The sequence below is a fragment of the Amphiura filiformis genome, chromosome 12 (assembly GCF_039555335.1).
Source record: "Amphiura filiformis chromosome 12, Afil_fr2py, whole genome shotgun sequence".
Lineage (NCBI taxonomy): Eukaryota > Metazoa > Echinodermata > Ophiuroidea > Amphilepidida > Amphiuridae > Amphiura > Amphiura filiformis.
Window position 1 is genome coordinate 37,246,180 of NC_092639.1, and position 21,455 is coordinate 37,267,634.

The following is a 21,455-nucleotide window of genomic DNA, read 5'->3' on the forward strand; positions in this document are numbered from 1 at the left end:
AACACAGAAGTTTTCAGAAGAAAGAAATAGTAAAATAAGAACCTGAAAAGGGTGAGATATTAAGATCAAAACAAGCAAACTTTTTGACCATTAACCACCATCATGCACTTTCACCAGATGCTCTAGTATACCTCATTATCATTAGCCCAGGGGATAGGAACTTTTCTTGGATCTTACATGTTTTGAATTCTCATGCTCCAAAAGTAAATGTAAATATGAGACTGATACTCTCCAGTACACCTCATTATTATCATCAGCCCAGTGGTGGGGAGGGACGTTATTTTGGTGTTAAAATTTGTTTGAGTTCACATACATGTACTCCAACAAAAGTGAAGGTAATATTATGGGAAAATGATACCTATGCAGGATGTTAGGATGGCAAAAAAGGGACCTAATTGGCTAATCCAGTTTAAAATCCATAAACATTACTTTAATCTCCCATACAGGGAGTGTAGATTTCAAATGAAGTTGCCTATTCTGGCAACCCCATTTGAAATTCACACTCCCTGTGTGGGAGATTAAGGTAATGTCTTCCATAGGAGGTGTATGGATTTCAACAAGAATAGCCCAAGTTTTGATTTGGATACTTTTCCAGGTCTTTTACATGATTTTGTGTATTTCTTTACAATTTACAGGAAATTTGATACCTTAAACCTGCAAATTATTGGCAAATTACCTGCTGATTGGTTACATAAAGACTGTCATGATTTATTGAGCCAATCAGCAGCATGGTATCAATGGTGGTAGGGGTGAAGAGGCTTAACCCCATGAGTGCTACCTGCTGATTGGTTACATAAAGACTATCATGATTTATTGAGCCAATCAGCAGCATGGTATCAATGGTGGTAGGGCTGAAGAGGATTGAGCAAATATTTCGAGCTTAATTATGAATTATAAGCCAAAATTCAATTGGTGTAGAAATTTCATTTCTTATCATTACTTATTTTGTTCCAATTCAATTTTTTTTCCTGACAGCCCTTCCTGAAATTGATGAAGAACCAAGTGACTATGGCTCTATACAATCAGGTGAGTCAAAGGGTGTGTCAAAACTAAAGATATTATACCCAAAGAGAACCAACTCCGCCAAGTTTGCGTGCCGCTCATATAGGGCAAAATAGCGTACTTCTGGATTATTTTACTATGCGTCCATATAAGTTCAATTTAAAGTGTGTTCTTATTTGCGTTCTGCATAACACGCACTAATTCAGCGCTCCATGTGAAACCTTTGTATATTTCCAATAGCTTTACAGACAGGGCAATTCCAAGTCGATACTCTTTGGGTGTAATCTCTTTGGAAGGTGAATACTGAATAAGTTTTTGTTTACATCATTTAAAACGAAACATATCTTGGGCGTTTAATTTCACTGGGGAAATGAGAAAAATATGAGCTTTCTTCTGATACCAAAATCTCAGTTTTGATCAATAAATGTGGGGGGAATGAGGCTGTTGATTGGGTCACGGACCTTTAAAGCCATCATGTACGATCTTTTATTAAAATGAAAGTCAAGTTTTTGTCAAACCTGATGTTTTGGCATATTTTGTATTGTTTATTCACATCAGTGCCAGAAATGGGTAAGTGCAATAGCTACCTTGTGAACATTTGGCAATTTACACACACTCATCTACATATGGCAGCTATTGCTCTTGCCCACTTCTGGCACTGAGCAGTCTACATATCCTTCATTTATTTATCACTGTGTTGAAGACAATTCTGTAAACATTTTACTTTATTCAAAATTAAGTGTATACATGGGTTATTCCAGTTGAAATCATACATCCCAATGGAAGACATGACCATTATCTTCCACATCGGGAGGGTGAATTTCAATGGGGTTACCTGTAATCCTATGGCTGACTTAATTTGAAATTCACACTCCCTAATGTGGGAGGGAGTGTACAGATTTCAACTGGAAGAAGCCCATGTAGTATAGAAATCATTCAAAGGTTTTTTTTAATAGTCCATCAATATTGTAACCATTGCACTTTTCATTCATATTCTTGTAGACTCTTCCACATACACTAAGCAATCATTTTCACCCCATTTATCACATGCTTCATGGGAATTAGACTTCACTGCGACAGAGATACACAAGTCATTTGTGTCGGCATCATCCACAACCCTCAGTGGTAAGCTTACCTCACTCTCTGTGTTACGTATGGTTCTATTTTTGTTCAAACTGTCAACTGTGGTTACCGTATTTCATCAAATAAATTACATTTTCCCAAGGGGGGGGGGCGTTTATTCAAGGTCAATTTTAGAACGATAATTCTCATTAAAATCATTAGGTAAACTTAAAACTCACGCTAAAATGGCTAACTATGAACTAGAAACACTGACTTCTGGTCTAGTTCATTTTCGGGTTTCAAATCCAGATTTTCGCCAATTATTGACGCTATTAGCGACCATGTGGGCAAATTGGTAAGCTCACTACACAAGATAGCATGGAAATATCAGCGTTTTTTAAACATCTTGGTTGAAAAAGTGGTGGGGGGCATTTATTTGAGGGGGGGGGCGACTATTTGACGAAATACGGTAAGTCTTTTCTGTTTGCATTCAGGGAAATGTCCTGAATTTTATATCAAGTTTGAAGTGTAAATTTGAGGAAAATTTGCGAGTTATAATTTGTTACAGGCAAATTAGCATTTTGATGTACATACTGATGCACCATCTTTGCAAAGATTTCACTTTCATGCTCAGTGATTTTTTTTCACATTGGCACATCTCCAAGTTCAATATTGGATATCATTATTCACCACAAAATCCATTTCCCCATCTTTTGATTATATCTGGAGTAGGGTATCATTTTCACTTTTGCACAAATTGGGATACATGTATTCCAGTTTAAATCCATACACCCCCTGTGGAAGACACGATCTTATTCTCCCATGCAGGGAGTGTGAATTTCAAATGGGTTAACCTGAATGGGTGATTCCATTTGAAATTCACACTCCCTGTGTGGGAGAGGTCATGTCTTCCACTAGGGGTGTATGGATTTAAACTGGAATAGCCCATTTACTTCACAGCCACAATATATGTAACATGATCTGGTCCATGGGGGCCAAAGGAGGCATTTTTGAAAATTGAGTTACATTATACTTACAATAGGCTATCATATACTGAAAACACCAAAGGTCTAGCATACTCGGTTCTAAAGTTATGAACTTTTTTGATCCCTATTTTCTTATATATTTTATTGTTTTTTACTCTATATTTTACCTTTATCTCAATTTCAAATTTGCTGCCTTTGGCCCCCGATCGGACCAGATCGTGTCACATATGCTATGGGTTTACACTCTCCAGTCACATACAGTATTTTTTCAGCAGTTCATTATGTTTATTAGAACACAGTGGACATTAGGGCAGACAAGTATCAATCTTTTTTCACTGTGTGATCTGTAGCAAAGTGTGCCAAAGCCTTTTGATATTTGCATATGTATTACATTCTATCTCATCACCATCATTCACTGTGTTTTCATCGCACTCATTTATCACTTCCTAGGTTTGAGCACTCCCATTGATGATGACAGCACATTTGATTTAAGTGGTAAGAATGTCAATTGCAGTACTGTGCAACTGTAAACTGTTTCTAAAGACAGTGATCACTCTTTTTTTTGTTTTGTTTTGTTGTAATTTGTGCACTATTTGAGTACTTCCACCCCTACAGTCTGACCACTTTGAAGTACAAAGTAACAACGCGCATGTATACAGCGCGTAGACCAGGGGTTCTCAATTAGAAATGTTCAAGGGCCATTGACGGGCAAAACATACTTCAAAGTTGCTTGCTTGAGGGCCAAATGCACTTGAATTTCTTATGTTTTCCTTTATATTTTAGACCAATTCAAGGGCCAAACACAATTGTCTGGTGGGCCGGATTTGGCCCGTGGGCCGCCTATTGAGAACCCCTGGCGTAGACAGTGCGCAGTGCTGCGTCTCTGCTGCAGGTATGCGTGCCTTTAAAGTCGGCACAATGTGTGCGTCCCGAGTAGACAGACTGTATCTGGGGAAATGTGAGGCACTGGGGGATTGTAAGCTGGGATTATAGGGATTAACCAGTTGGTGTGCTCTTGGGGTAGGGGCATGCATCATTTTGACACATTATGTAATCTCCCAACCCTTCAACCGGTGGGAATTGGATGTAGAAACAACAGCATAGGGGTCGGAGAATGTACTTAAATGTGATAAGTTACCATCATTGCCCCACATTTCCTGGGGAAGGAGGGGGTGTTCGAAGTGCTTAAATACAGTAGTGCATCACAATGATAAGAATAATGTACAATGGCCTTAAATGTGATACCATGAAATTTTTCATCATTCATGAATGATTTAGGTTCATTCATATATTTTCATGACTAAACGGTTGTTTATGCCCGAGGGCCGCTATGCCTGAGGGCATAAACAACCGCTTAGTCATGAAAATATATGAATGAACCCCGTTCATACATACCAGAACATTTTGTGATTCATATTTCATCAAAATATTAACAAAAAATAACAAGAAACATCATTAAAAACCATGAATTTCGTTCGTTCTCCCTACCACTGCAATCGCACATCTGGGCCACCGGGCATAAACGCTGTTTATGCCCGGCTCTCGACCAATCACGCGCGCCATTATATAGCGCGTATGTATGAAGATAGGTTCATGTTACACATATCACATTTTACTTATGTCATACTATTGTAACATGATTGAAATCGATGGAGAAAAAATTGTGACCTGCTCCCAGAAAATGAGCATAAAGTCGCAAAATGTCCAAGATGGCTGCCATCGCCCATGTGCAACTGGCAATACTGTGATTGAGACTTGTCATAGCGGGAGAGTGATTTCACACAACTGGCAACATTGCGAGTTTCACATGGTTAAGACCTGCTTGATAACCATGTCTATACCATTTTTCAACCTGATGTGGCAGTGACGTCAACATGTTTTAGCAGCTGTTTGGCTTGTGCATCTATGCAGGGTCTTTAAGCATGTGCATGTGTACACCACGCTTGAGCGAATGCTAGCGATTTAAAATGTGCACTGTCACATCAGGGTGAAAGGTAGAGTTGCAAATCAGGGTGGCTCAAAAATCCCTTGCACGTATATGTCATTATATGTTTCAGTTGTATGCCAATATCCCTTGTATGTTACATGATCAATGTTGATATGTGGTGTAAGCAAGCAAAATCAGTCTGAAGTCGAGCATATTCAATTTTCAGTTTTTTACATGATTGTATAAGCATTTGCAAAGCTACATTTTGAGGAAACCCCATTGAAATTAAACATTTAGTTCCAAAGATATGAACATATAAAAGTATTTCCAAAACATTATGCAACAAAAGAAATTATTGTCTTTGTTTGGCTATATCTGAAAATCAATACATCCTACTTTCAACTGATTTTGCTTGATCATATCATATATATCTTGTCAGAGTATGAGTTCACTGGTATATATGACACAGTAGGATCACTCAACTTTGTCAGCATGCAGAAGAATCTCCCTTCATTTATCTGTTACAAATGTATCACCATAGCATTAAGTCAGATGTCAGGCATGAGAATTTTCAGTTTAAAAACTGAATTCAGTTTTTTTTTATAGTCAAAATTTCCATAACTTTATTTAATTTCAGCCTGTTTTTGGTACTTTTGCCCAATTTCACGCAAGCATTTTCAGTTTTTTCAGTTTTTTAGGAAAGTGCAGTCTCATGCCTGAGATGTATAATCTACTTCGCGAGGGCGATATTGCAGGCCGCGAGAAAAATTGAGCTGTAATTTTACGACTTCCGCGAAGGAATTTAATTTCCTTCGCGGAGCAGGTTTCTTCGCTTTGCGGAGAATTGGATTTGGTTCAACTTTGGGGAGTAGGCCAGCGAAGTTTCTATAAGAAAGCACAGGGTGGGCAACAATTCTTTGTGATACTTGCCGATATTTGATGAAGTATGCATGAATGCCTTCGTGCGAAGCTGCAAATTGATTTTTTCATCACAGCTTCTCGCGAAGTGGAGTATACATCGAACTTGAGTAAGATAAGTCTATTCAATTCATGCAAAGTGCCATATCCTTTTCTTGACCAAGTAATTAATTTCCGGACTTTTCATCAGAGTCGCACCTGTTTAATCAAGAGCCTGGTTCAGGATATCCATGTACTTTCCTTATATACAGTATGCCTCTGGGAAGTAATGAATTGCCATTCAGTGTAGCAATTGTATAGTTTCATACATGCATAGGGTAATAATTTGACAGTAACTCACTTGTTTGTGTTTCTGTTTGTTGGTGCTGACATCTGTAAAGGACAAACACCTAACTGCGTTTGGAATGAGCCTTGTAAGTTTTATAATTGTTTTGTTTGCAGAATTGATCTAACATAATAATTGCTTGAATGATTGTTAGATTAATATTTGTTCTCCCAACAGATCATGTATCTATGCAGCTTACAGAATAATAAACAGACCAACCACCAACAGGTCCCAGCATCAGGGGTGTCTATTCTTAAAAATTATTCCCTCACCCTACCGCGCCGTGGTCACATGCTTCCCCAGATTCAACCTGAAGCCCACAGAAATGGATCCAAAAGGGAAAATTGTATGCTGGTTGCCATCTACATGTAGTTGATCTTTGTGTGCATTACCTAGTATGATCATTGCCCAGGCAGGGAAGAATTATGGACCCCGGCTCTTCCCTGTATTATGCTGAAGCATTCACTGGTTTCCCTCAAAATCATTATTTTTGGATGGAAAGAGTAAAAGCCAAGGGACTGCTACAGATATGCTAATGATATTTAACCATCATAATTCTTCCCTAAATGATACTGACACTTGATAAATAATTTCACCCACCCTGTAGAGCAGTCACTGCCTGCCATCTATTTCATTCCATAAATAGCCCCATTTCCACATTAAAATAATAATACATGTACATGCTCCAGTTATAGATTTGTTGTTTCCTAAATTAGTTTTTTTTCCAAAATACAAAAGTCTTCCCCAAAGGGGTAAAATTATTCCCTCCCCTTTGGGGGCGAATAACGGAAAAATAGATACCCCTGCCCAGCATCACCCTACATTGAGGGCCAAGAGAGGGCGAAAGGCAAAGCTGCTACGTATACAAACTGCATATTTTTATGGTCTTATGCATAAAGGCGAAGGGACACAATGCTCTATCACATAAATGCGAAGGCATGATTTGTTACACACAGCCAGTCGAATGATCAGCCCTCATAAATATGCGAGAATTCATAGCATACAAAGCATGAGGACTTTGCCTGTTGGTGGATAGTCTGTATATTTTCTTGTCTGTGGTCAGAAGGCTTGCAACTTTGGGCTTCAAATATATCACATACTAATTATTGGATTGATAGTGATAAGACCGACCAGTAGTCCTGAGTAGAAAACTTTGTGTTCCATGCAGCTTAACTCTTCGCAGGCCTCCACATTGTGTGGCTAGAGAGTAATTAACATTTAACAGATTAATAGTGTGATGTGCTGCATTGCTTTATCAAAAAAATGCTTTTGTTTGTTTGCCATGTATGTCATATGGTCATACTAATATATACAAGTGTATTTGTTTTGTGGAGACAAAAATAAATAAAATAAGTAATGATGTGTTGTGTGCAGCTGTGATTAGATCATTTTGCATTGGGGGCATTAAACGTCAGTGGTGGCACTAGGGGGGGGGGGTGCATGGGAACTCTTGCATGCCCCTCCCCAGTAAAATTGCAAAATTTGTTGATTATGCCCCCCTTTAAAAAAACAGTTTTCCTCCCTCAATGCTTGGGAGTGGGGACATGGGTAGAAATTCCCCCAGTCCAGTCAGAACTCTTTCCCCATGCTCCCATTGTAAACCTAAAATTATGAAAATGACCACTTTTTTGCAGCAAAATTTGTTGATTTTTGCCTCCCCTGCCTGCCACTGTTAAACATATTCTGTTGTTAGGTTGTAAATGGCCATAAGATACTTTGATTGATATTCCCAGCATTTATTTTGTGTACATCATAAAATGTGTACATCCATATCCATTGTCGGCTGCTACATGTGTCTCATTTTACATAATAGCTAGGAATAAATACCAGACTTATCTCAAGTGGAGGTCACCTCAAATCATACCAAAATCACTTGATTTAGGACTAGAGAAAGCTAAAGAACATATACCTAAACGTACTAATGACTTGGGGCAGCCGACAGGTGCATCGTTTTGATATGGGTGTACACAAATAATATACATGCTATGCATTCCTTTTATTGGTATAATTGTTACAAGGAAAAAACATAGCTTTCATTTTATGCATTTCTTGGTTTTCATATTTTGAGTAAGACAGCAACATTTCATGTGATGGTACACATACATGTATGGGTATAGTTACATACATCATAACCAATTTCACCTCACAATCATATTATCATGTTATCCTCTTCCAGTACCAATCAAGACTCCACCCACCTTATTCCGTTTAACCACGCCTCCCAAGACCGCATCTTCAATGACATGGGAGGAGCATAGCTTTTTGAGTGATAGTGCAATAGACAGCTGGGCTGACAGGGAGCCAATGAGCCCACTGGATCCATTAGATGTCGATATGAATCTGTTTCTTACTAGTGAATATATAGAAGTCTTGGAACCTGTAGAATGGGGTAAGGTGTAATCATCTAATCAATCAATCAATCAATCAATCAATCAATCAATCAATCAATCAATCAATCAATCAATCAATTCAATCAATTCATTAATCACAATCATTTATTAAGTCTCTAGTGAATATAGGTCTTGGATGTCGATATGAATCTGTTTCTTACTAGTGCATATATAGAAGTCTTGGAACCTCTAGAATGGGGTAAGGTTTAATCATGTAATGAATCAAGCAACTAATCGGTCATAATCATTCAGTAAGTCTAGTGAATATATTTAACCTGCACAATGGGGTATGGTGTAATCATCCATCCAATCGATCAATCAATCATAATAATTCAGTAAGTTCCAATCATTAGCTAAATCAGTAAATCGATTGATTAATCAGGCACAAATATTGTGACCAGGGGACGATTTCCCTAATAGTTGCGATGAGTTGTAAGTGTTTTACCTATTTGTAAGTCGTAAGTCTAACATACAAATCCTATGGAATAGCTACTGTGGATTTTGGACTTATGATGGGTTTCCAGTGGTTGTATGTGTCTTAAAGCCATAATGTGTGATTTGCTTCACAGCGACGCCCTCAATTTTACTCGAATTTTTACTTTTTGCATACTTATAATGCCCAGTGGTATACTAAAATACCACGTAAAACACTAAGCCTGAAGTGCTTTAATAACAGTAAAATTTAACTTTTTGTATTAAAACCGGGTCGACCCGGTTTTATTCAGAGTTCAGCGATCGAGTACTTGCTAACATATACCGTGGATGTCAGCTTATTTATGTGTACACACGTCGAGCGCGATGCTCCTTGCAGTTACAAGTAATACGATCGGTGAGAGTAGTACACACATTGTAGGTGTTGGAATGAATGACAATTTTCTTCGTTATACTTCATTTGTTTGGATTGAAATTAAAAGGGGATAATGTAATCAGTGAAAACAAACATTTAAATAACAATCTTTATGCAAATCACACATTATTGCTTTAACTGTTAGTGAAATTGACCACTGATTATTCAATCAATCATATTATTTACTAAAAATGTGTGAGATCAATCAATCAATCTCACACAGTGAGTAAGTTTGTCATCTTTTCATCCAATTTGTCACCCAAACATTGTGTTGAACATGCTAGTTTATCAACTTATAATTATGTCAATGTTTTTTAAAGGGCATATTTAATTAGAATTCATTAAGTATCTGTTACCAAATGAGTTGTTATTGTCTAAACATTATCTTTGTCACAGTTTAATTGTTAAAACATGATCTAACATATCTACTATTGTTATATCAGGTTGTGCAGAAATTAGAGATCCAGAACATGACATCAAACTGAAAGAAATGATCACCAATCCTGGTCTAGAGATCACCGTAGTACCACCATTACCATTGGAAGATGAGCCATTCAAACCAGATCTCATAGAAGATGTAGATAGAGTTACCATACTAGATACAATACCAGAAATACCTAAACCACCACCACCAAAAGGTTTGTTACTAGGGATGGAAATCTTCAGGAAATTTCCTGAATTCAGGAAATTTTGCTTGGATCTTCCCTGTACAAAGTATAGGGAAATACACAGTTTCAGGAAATGTTAAAGCAGCTTCAGGAAATTATGTCAGTGCTTGTTTTCATCCCTGTGTTACACACTGGGGAAGGTAGGCATGTTGCCTATGGGGGTTGATGATAAGTGAGGGGTGTGTTAGCGAACTCAATGATAGCGCAAATGGCGCGAGCGTACACAAAAGAGAGTTTGCACGTAAGCGCTGACAAGTTGAGCGTTCCGTACACATAAAGTAACGGAAAATGAAATAGAATATTGACAAGTTTATTCTTGTATTCTATTACCCCCACGACCCATTATTCAAAATCGCGCACTGTGATTTGTTGAAACGCGTCACGTGAAAGACCATTAATTAGCAATAAAGTGACCAGGGCAACAAACTTTATGTTCTTCTCGCATCACAGCGCACAGCAAAGCGCGATGCTGTATATTAGCGTTGTTACGCATTCTACGCAAAGCATTACGCTTGGTTACGCATTCTGCAATACTCGCTATCACTTACGCTTTGGCTACGCGTAGGCGCTCCACCTTGAGGTAAACAACTTGAAATATTTGGGCAAAAAATGTGATATTTTCTCTTTAAATCGCACTATTTTGTGGTAATAGAATAGAAATAAAGGGTGCAGCATTATCCTTTACACGAAAATAATGTGTCCGAGGCAGTAAAAACGTTTAAATAACTGCGCCTCACCCATTATTTACGTTTTTACTGCCTCGGACACATTATTTTCGTGTAAAGGATAATGCATTTATTTACCCTTTATTTCTTAAATATACATCTTTGAACATGATTACATAATATGTGCAAAATCAGAGACTTGAACTTTGAGTTGAACCCAAAGACTTTTGATTAATATGTTTTAGAATTGAATTATTGGGCTGCCCTGACATGAAATGTACATAAATCAGAATTGGAATTGCATTTATTATTTATTTTTCATTTTAACAAACTCAACAAAAGCAAAAAAATCCAGATATAAAGAAACTAGTGTGCATCTGACGATCCTGTCAGTCAAACTCTTGATGACCCATGATTGGTTACCTTTGTACTGCACTAGATACGTGTTAACTGATCACATGTTGCGCTTGAGTTAAATTGACAGAATCATCAGGCGCAAACTAGTTTTTTCAGTTCCGACTTTTATCCCCAGTTGAAAAAAAACCAGATAAAAATAGTTCAACTGTGCCAGTAAATACCAGTAAAATACTAGATGAAATACTAGTGATTAACTGGTTGCAACTGTTTCTTTTCAACCAAGTTGGACAACCAGTTGTTGTAGTTGAACTACATGGAAAACCAGTTATAACATAGTAAAATTCTTGTTGAAATACTGGTAATTCAACTGGTTTCAACTATTTTTTCCACTGGGGATTAAAGATGTGGTTTAATTTATTTCAACCCCTATTGCATATTTATTTTGTCACAATTATCCCTTTTACAGAACCCACACCACCACCAAAGTTACCCACACCACCTACCACACCAATTAGAAAACGAAAACCCATCGTCAAGAAGACCAGGAAACAGCCAATAAAAAAGCCACTCACCCCAGTACTTGAGCCAGAAGTACCAGAACCAGAACCCCACCGCCTCCCAAAGCTAAGGCGACCTCTACCTCCTACACCAGTGAAAGTACCAACACCTAAACCTACACCTGGTAAGTGCATGTGTAAATATAAGACAAGATATTATACCATTTTTCACCCCGATGTGGCAGTAACTTCAACTCGTTGAGGTAGCGGTTTCCCCGCGCGTATCTATGTGGCATCTTTAAGGATGTCCCAGCGGGCACAGGTTGATGTGTCAACGTTGATTCAACGTTGACATACCAACCTGTGCCCGCTGGGGTGTATGTTTATGCCAGCGCTTTGAGTGAACGCTAGCCATTTGAAGCTGCGCCACTGACGTCACTGCCACATTAGGGTGGATCATGGTATAGACAGCACTTAGGTGATCGAGCATGAACATGTGATGCCAATTTGGTGCCGTTCAAGAGTACGGATTGGTTATAACGTCATCATGTGACATCGCACATTACATTATGTACCGCGTTCATGTTCATTCACCTAGCACTGTCTACTGTCTAAAAATATAAACTAACATGGAGGTCCTGGTATTGATGAAGATCTGTATATCAATTTTGATCTTGTTCTCATGGCATACAAATTCCATTTCATGTGGAAAAAGGGAAAGAGTTGTGACAATTCACAAAGTTGGTAACAGACAATTAGGCCTAATTTACCTCCTGGACAGCATAGAAATGACTAGTTTGCATCTGAAATCCCTGACAATGAAACTCCCCACTGCCCATGATTGGTTAGCATATAGCATAGGTAAATTAAGTAATTCTTGACCAAGCTTGAACATACACAATTTAAGGTGAGTGCATGCTTTCTTCTCTACTGCGCTATGTGCATTGTGTTTATCACGGAGTCACTAGCATTCCTAGCGTTCCAACTTGGCCAAGAATTGCCTAATTTAGCTGTAGAGAAGGCACCAGCCACCCTGGTCAAATAATGCTCTAATCATTGGTCATGGGGAGTGTGATTGACAGGGATGTCTACACTAATTAGTTTAAAAAAATTTCTGTCCAGGAGTATAGCTTGTATCATGGTAAACTTGCAAGATATGATGTACTTATACACATCACCTGCTTTCTTGGGCTTGGTTTTAAAATGTGTTTGAAATTTATGTGATATCCAGGGATGTGTATCTTCTGGAAATTATCGGAATTCCAGAAATTTTGCCAATTTTTTTTTGTATTGGATGATGATAATTATAATTGGTCATAAAAAGAGCAGAATAAACTTTTTTAGGAGGGAGATGATACACTGAAGCCTATTCCCTGGACAAACACCCTAAACAGTCAAATCTGCCTCTGTGGCTGTCTTCTGAGCCCAGGCATGTGGCTGTTTGCATGTATATATGTATTAATATTTCTTTTATACATTTTTGCATCAGTTCCATTAAAAACAAACATTTACTATAGAGGTGAGATAACAACTTTTTGTATATTTGAGTTTTCTGTATTCGATATCAGCATAGCTTTGGTTTTGCAGTTTAGTACCATTTTAGAAATTCAGTAAGTCATACCAGCAGTTTTTCATTAGATTATTCTGCCATGTTCATTGTGTAGCCTTTAGTTTGACAAATGAGCCAAGTTTGTTTGGTGAGGCAAGCTAGACTAATGTAGTAATTTGTAATAAATGTAGTTAAATCAATGATGATTGGTGAGCTAGATGATAGATAATATTAGAGAGTTATTTCATCTTGTAGTCTGTAGAGTACCACTCAAAATTGTTCCCAGTCCATGGATACATATATTATAGATGATAAAGCAGCCATGGAGCTGCTGCAAAGACCATGAACCAATGCCTGGATTACTGTCTTTATGGTTGTCAGTATCGTGGGTGGGTTGGTTCCCCTATCCTGCATCATAGGATAAAGGAATTGAAGTGTTGTTAAGTTTGAACCACAAATATAACATGTACTGATATACTGTGTAACTGAATAATGTTTTCTCATGGTTGAACACAACAACAGAGCACTTATAATTGAAGACCGAATTAAAGACTAGTTTGCATCTGATGTCAGGGCAAAGGCATGATGTGATTGGTTGCTGACCTGCGCAGTACAGCATTTTTGGTCTGGTTGACAGGACGTCACAGGTGGTGGCCGCATTGCATTTTCTAAATTCAGTAAATTTTCATCGTCAACCGTGTAATTGAATGGGATTATTTTGAAATTTTAAAACGCTTGAAATATCACAAACAAATAGGCCTATGTTGATAAATAATATAAATACAAGCTAAAACCGTTGGGGTTCGATAATGAACCCCACAAAACTAACCGACTATATTGGAAAATACCATACGGCCGGGCGGTTTCACAAGTTGCCGGCTCGATCATGTCATCCGCCGCCTGGGACGTCATATGCAAACTAGTCTTTTTAATTCTGTCTACAATTATAATAACGCTACCAGATTCTTATTCCTGCTGCCCCAGATGTGCACTGCTGCACAGCTTCATCATTGGTACTCTAGAGTAACTGTGTGGGTACTCTAGAGTACATGTACACGCATCGGAATCACATGTACAGTACACATAGTGGTACTGGATTAGAACTGCACTGGTACTCTGGAGTATATCCACAAAGTAGCTGGGCAGTGGTGTAGGCCTATCTCTGGGGTCGGCAACAATATGAATTCTTAGATGTGTGGATTGTGTGATATGACATGATATAATATGGTTCAACGTGTGCGATTTGATGCAATACTCGTACACGCTATTCGAACCAATCGGAGGTGCACAACGGGACTGACCGATTCCAAGCCCTAAGTAATTTGTTGTAAAATGTAGGATTTAATTGATTAAAATTTGGTATACTTATTATTAATAATTCTATAAATAAGTGTTTAAGAATGAGAATAAAGGTATTGTTTTTAGACGCAGTCTTGCATCTATCGTCTCATATAACACCGGCGATATCATTTGTTTTGGCGTTTTTTCGCCTCATTGTTTTACTTAAAATAATGATGTTGCTCATGTTATATGAGATGATAGATGCACGACAGCGGCTAAAAATAATAACCTTATTCTCTAATAATTATACATGTGCAAAACTTGATTATGCTTAAAGATGTCAAAGACATTTGGTTTAGGGCCTCTGCAGATAAATGCTGAAATGCACTATTTTGTTCCCCATACCTGACAATCTGATATGGTGAATTACTAATAGCATTAAACACAGGGCTCTACAGCATTTCAACTCAATGGTACTATCTAGATTTACATTGACATGCTGGTACTTATATTATATTTGGTCAAATAGCATGGAAAAGGTAAATAGATTATTTGGCTACCAGTAATGGCCATGTATCAGTTACAAATTGTTATATAACATTGTATTTGTTCATATTTTCCAATCCATATTTTCATAAGTCTCCTTAAAAAGTAAGTGAATCACTGTTTTATACCTAATTTTACTCTTACCGTATTTACTCAATTAAAACACCCCAGGGGCGTTACATTTTCAAAAAGGTTAGCATTTATTAGAAATGAATTTTCAACGGAAAAACAACATGCCAGCACCCATACAGGGACCACATATTATCCAAAAATACTATGAAGTTTGATCATATGTAGCACTTGTCACAATTAAGGCAAGGTATTTCATACAACAGCGCCAGTTTTAAGCATATATACTTACGACGCTTGCAATGGCATGGTAATGTCTGGATTTAGATCACCTTTTCTGTGAGAAAAAAAAGGGTGATGCATTTAATAGAGTAAATACGGTTTATAGGCAGAACTGGTTACCTTGTGAAATGTGAATTGATATAGAATCAAAGAGATTACATGGGAGAATGTGGATTCTGCCATGTGTGTGTTCCTCTCTTGAAAGGGGTAGGACATTTTTGGCTATAGGCCTACATGTAGCAAACGTCTGATTCCTATAATGCGTGCATGTGCAGATATAAAAATCTCACAAAAGTAACTCGGCCATTATAAATACACATTAGCTTCAGAGCCACTGGGCAGAGCCATCAATTGTATTCACAATATTTTAACATACAGAGAAACATTGTTTATTTATGCCCAGTTTGATACCCCATTTTTACAGATTTTTAAACAAATGAAAAAGTTGCATTGTGGTATGTAAAAGTGGCATGTAAAACCTGTCATTCAAATCAATACTATTTACTGCACAAATGAAAGGAGGTGTCAAAATTACAGTATTTTTTTTTCTCCCGGTATTTTCAAACACACAATTAATAAGTTGTAGTCATGACTGCTGAGTTACTTTTTGTCAGATCTTTATGTACATGTATAATATAGTGTTATTTCCCATGTACGACGATGCAATGTACCTGGTTTCCTGTAGAACACATGGCAACATGGAGTCTCAATTCTCCCTGTTTAACCTCTCTCTAGCAGTGGCGTAGCCAGGATTTTGGAACCGGGGGGTTGGGGTGGCGTGGGCACAACTTGTAAATGTACCGACAGAAATATATTTGCTGATGGAAGTTGTGAATGGTTGCCCCAATTTGTTTTGTATGGTTTGAAAAAGTGGAGAGAAAAAAAAGGATGTCAGGCGCTAATCAACCGAAAAACAACTAATTTTATGTATAATTAAATTGGTTTCTCAATTTTTAAACATTTTTATACAATTTTCCATTTATTCTTTCACCAACGTGCATAAGCAAAGTAAAATATTAGACCGTTGATCAAAAAAATTTTTTTCCATCAACACCTTCCGTCTACCGATGGCCTCACATAAACCGACGGCCATCATGAGCAGGAAGGGGTGGGTCGGGGCTACGCCATGGGGGGTCGGGGCTATGCCACTGCTCTCTAGTAATTTAGTATCTACCAAAAAAGCGTTGACAACGTAAAGAAATCAGCAAGTTTAAAAAACCCACCTCGCTCACTTTTTGAAACTTGGTCCCATTTGTAAAAGGTACTGATTTAAACTTTATCATATTTATATAAATTTAAAACATTTCCAGAAGTGTTATGTATCTTTAATGTGCAGATGCGATATTAATTTGTAAGCTTTCTGGAGCGACCTGAAAGGTTATTATCTTGTTCTTGCACGGTAAACCAATATCCTATTGTGTTTTGTTTTATAATAATCATGATTAATGATTAACAAATAACACGTAGGCTTGTAATCTTGTTGGAAACGCTGTGTTCTGTTGAAATAAAATAAAAACACTGACTTGCTGTAGGTGTTTAAAATGGGACCAAGTTTCAAAAAGTGAGCCGAGGTGGGTTTTTTAAACTTGCTGATTTCTTTACGTTGTCAACGTTTTTTTGGTAGATTTCTTTTCTTTTTATGAATGTAGCCAAGCAGCTCCAAGCTTGGAAAGTCATCAGGTTAGGATGTGCTCCATAAAACAAATAAAACGAAAAATAGATGTTTGAAGTTGCAATTCTGGATTCATGACAATAAATAATAAAACAAAAGCGTTAAGAGGCGTACACAATGATCAATATACATTTTAATATACTTTAATTATTCAAGGCAACGTAAATATGTAAAGAAAATTTAAATATGAACAACACACACCCAATGTTGACAATGCCAGAGAGACACAGAGAGTAAGTCCGATTTAGGCCTACTTCAAGTCGGAACTGGTAAATGCGCATTATATTTAAGCCTATACTACGGAAGCGTCAAAATGCCCCGAGTAGGCAATATAATCGTGTTTTAATGTATGTGGTTCTTTGTAGCCCTTGGGCAACCTAGTTCGATATTCCTATTAAGCGGCGGTTGTCGGCGATCTTTCGTGGTCTGTGGTTTTCATCAAGCCCTGCCCTCTATCGGGAGCTAATTTATAGTTTAAGCTTGTTGGATATCCATATTTCGTGGTTTCTGGTTCTTTGTAGCCATGTGGGGCAATCTAGTTGCATATCCAAATTTCGCTGTTTTTGGTTCTTTATAGCCCTGCGGGGCAATCTAGTTGGATATCAATATTGAGCTGCAGTTGTTGTTGATCATTCGCGGTTTGTGGTCTTAATTTGTTGGATATCCATATTTCGCGGTTTGTGGTTCTTTATAATCTGGCTTGTTGGATATCCATATTTCGTGGCTTGTGGTTCTTTGAAGCCCGGTGGGGCAATAGTTGCATATCGAAATTCGCGGTTTGTGGTTCTTTATAGCCCTGCGGAATCAATCTAGTTGGATATCAATATTGAGCGGCAGTTGTTGTTGATCTTTCGCGGTTTGTGGTCTTAATTTGTTGGATATCCATATTTCATGGATTGTGGTTCTTTATAATCGATAGGCCTGTGGGAAATCTGGTTGGATATCCAAATTGCGCGGCAGTTTGTGGTTCTTTTGTAGCCCTGCGGGTAATCTAGTTGGATATCCTATTAGCGGCGGTTTGTCGGCGATCTTTCATGGTTTGTGATTTTAATTTCCTTATCAAGCCCTGCCCTCTATCGGGAGCTAATTTATAGTTTAAGCTTGTTGGATATCCATATTTCGTGGTGTGTGATTCTTTATAGCCCTGCAGGGCAATCTAGTATATATCCAAATTTTCGCGGTTTGTGGTTCTTTATAGCCCTGTGGGGAAATCTAGTTGGATAACAATATTCAGCGGCAGTTGTTGGCGATCTTTCGCTGTTTGTGATTTTAATTTGTGACAATTTATAATATTTATTCCAAATATAATTTCAGTCTGAGCTGTGAACAGAGCCACTGATAAATGTGATTTAAATGACGAAGATATCATGATAGTCAGGCATGGTGAAAGCATCTGGATTGTGAAAGTAGGCCTAGGCCTAGGCCTAAATGTGAATAAAAAATCAAACACGTTTGTTTGATGAAAAAAATATAATATCACAATAGCAATGGATGTTCGAAATGGTGTTATTCTTGATTTATGACACAATAAATTGGTTAATAAAACATTAAATAAAAGGCGGCGGGAAGTTTCGAACTTGGGCAAAACTTCATAAGTGGATTAGAAGTCCATGGCCTTAACCACTTCGCCACGGGGCGCCCCGATATAACGCCGTGTGAAAGTGGAGTATTTATTAATATGAATGTATGCTGTGGTCCGGAAAGAATAAAAGAATTGTGAAAAACTTGATTTTTTGGCGAATGGGATCCAGAATTTGTATGTATGGTATCCAGGAAAATGCTAGAGTATATTTTGAAAGTGAATCTCAAAAAGTAGTGCGACAGTGACAGCCATGTATGGCTGTAGCAGTGACGAAAGATTCTGGATATCAGTATGATTAGCTATGATTTTACACTAATTTTGGCTATGAAATACCGCGTGAAATATTACAAGAATGTTTGTTTGTTATCAAACAATTGGATTGACTGTAAGATTGGTGTAACTTTTTGAATTAATGAGTTATTAAAATATTACACTTTGGACAGTAAATAAGATTTAGCATGGTTTTAGATATATTTTTTACCCAGCGAAAAATATCACAGAACAATAGCGTTTTGTTTCGTGTAAATATAGTCCGCGGTGCATCTGTTTATTCTTCTTTATCAGTCGTTTTTTTTAAAACTTGCTGGTCATGCTACCGCTTGACTCTAATTCTCAGATATTTCATTTGATTTCAGTTTACTTATGTAGCAGAGTGCAGTTGGTTGATTTTAGTGTAGCATAGTATAGTTGTTTTCAACAGTACTTCAGTACGATACAAGAAGTGAAAGTCAATTTAGCAAGATGCTGCGTAAATTATAAGTAATTAAACCAACTTACAAATGTTTAATTAATTAATATTGAAGTGTAAATAGTTCAAAATTCTTCTAAACAGATCCAAAATGTGATGTTACATACCTTGATCAATGACAATTTCGTGCTAACACATTAGCACTTTCTCAAATTGAATGACCAATCCCTGCACCTTGACAGCGGCTTCCTGTTGAAGCTGACGCTGATGGTGCTGTTTGATTTAGGACTTGGTCACAAATAAGTGGAAGATAGTTAGTTCCCCTAGTCTCTTTTGAGTGTTTTGGTCCCTTCTTATCTCTTCTATCTGTTCTGTTCTCTGTCTTTGATTTCTGATTTCTCCCATCCAATAACATGGTTTTCCTCAGAAACATGATCAGTTATTGTCGATTTGGTATCCTCCCCTGTAATGGAGGCCTGCCTGTGATTGGATGAAGGCTTTCTTTGGAGCCTTTTCGGTTTTGGTTTGATATTCTTTCAGTCTGGTGCTGAAAAGTCTAGATGTATTGCATATGTAGGGCTTGTCACAATTAAGACAAGGTATTTCATACAACAGCGCCATCAACATCAGCTCCGTCAGGAAGCAGCTGTCGAGGTGCAGGAATTGGTCATTTAATTTGAGAAAGTGTTAGCACAAAACTGACATTAAACGAGGTATGTAACATCAAATTTTTGGATTTGTTTAGAAGAATTTGTTTCATTGATAGGTCGTTAGGACTGTTTGCAGATATAGAAGTTTAACTCTAGAAAATGTGAATATGATGTGTATACTTTGATCAGCTCAAAATCGGCGAGAATTGTTAGGCTTTTACCACTACGCCGAAAAGTTGACCCATGTTAAGAGTGATATAGTTGAACTGTTTGGTCTATATTGTGTGTGTTAAATAAAGAAGATGAAGTGTAGGACCTGAATTGGTCATTTGTAGTGACGTGTGTCAAGACAATTCTCAAAATAAAATATATTGATATTAACACACACAATTGGGCTACTTGGCAATCACTTGCCGCTACTCAAAATACTGTGCCACTACTTGCCTAAAATTGAGCAGGTTGCTTCAGTAGTTTGATGTATTATCCTTTCAATTTAGCCGATTTACAAAGTTTTTGAGTCTCTGAAGCTCCAAATTTCAATTACAAAGGGTTTTGTGACCATTTATTGATCAGTCCGTAACTTCACATTAACTATCGGAAGTTTTTAAGTCAAGTATTTTTGGGTGATTTGTGTTCTTAATTCGGGTAAATCCACCCAAATATCCAGTATTGGGTGCTTTTTTAAGCATAAAACTTGGGCTACCTGAGACTCTTTTATCGCGGCCTGGTGAGCCAAAGTTTTGGCAACACAGACTATAACAAATCACACTAGCAGTAACATGTTCAATGAACATGTGGCATTTGCTTACTTGATGCAGAGTATTGAATGCTGTGTTCATACACTGCATGGTCGAATATGGGTTCAAATTGGTAGTTTGAATATGTTTTCATGGTCACACATGGTCAGTGTTTTTTGTGAAATTCCTGAAAAGGGAAACATCCAGTTCGCTTTGCAATGTACAGCTAAGGTTCAGAGTTCAATTCCTGCATGAATAGAGACTCAGCAGCAGCTGATAAATAACTGAATAATATTTGTGTCTGAATGCTTTTTCATCAGATCCTCGACCACCTAAAACAGCACCACCACCAACACCACCAAAGCAACCTACCCCAAAGCCTCCCAGAGAACCCACACCTGAACCAGCGGCTATTGAGCCATCACCACAGCCTGGTAAGTAAACACATAATTTTAAGCATTGTTCTGAAATAATGCCTACATTTCTGCACACACTTTGATAACAGAGAGAAATCAAGGGAGTAAAGCAAAAACAGGGTACAGATTACACTGTGCCTTGGTGTATTATAGGTTTTTGAGGACTGATATATTGGTCTTTGGTAGCTGAGCCATGTTTGTGGCTTGAACAGTTTGTGACTCTTTGTGTTAATACCTGCCAAATGTCCAGATTTAAAAGGGACATCTCTGTGTTTGCTTTCTCTAAGCGAAATTCAGTGATTGCCCAGATTTTGGGAAATTTGAACAACATTGAAATGT

The 21,455-nt window shown here is 37.7% G+C and overlaps 1 protein-coding gene across 1 annotated transcript in view; it reads left to right on the plus strand.

The window, feature by feature from the left end:
- LOC140166790 (uncharacterized) overlaps nt 1-21,455 on the plus strand; it is a 75,174-nt gene that overhangs the window by 16,191 nt on the left and 37,528 nt on the right. Inside the window, 8 exon segments of the mRNA XM_072190281.1 lie at nt 976-1,026; nt 2,005-2,127; nt 3,501-3,545; nt 6,276-6,308; nt 8,397-8,609; nt 9,901-10,095; nt 11,614-11,829; nt 21,021-21,134. Of these exon segments, the coding sequence (XP_072046382.1) occupies nt 976-1,026; nt 2,005-2,127; nt 3,501-3,545; nt 6,276-6,308; nt 8,397-8,609; nt 9,901-10,095; nt 11,614-11,829; nt 21,021-21,134 (990 nt within the window).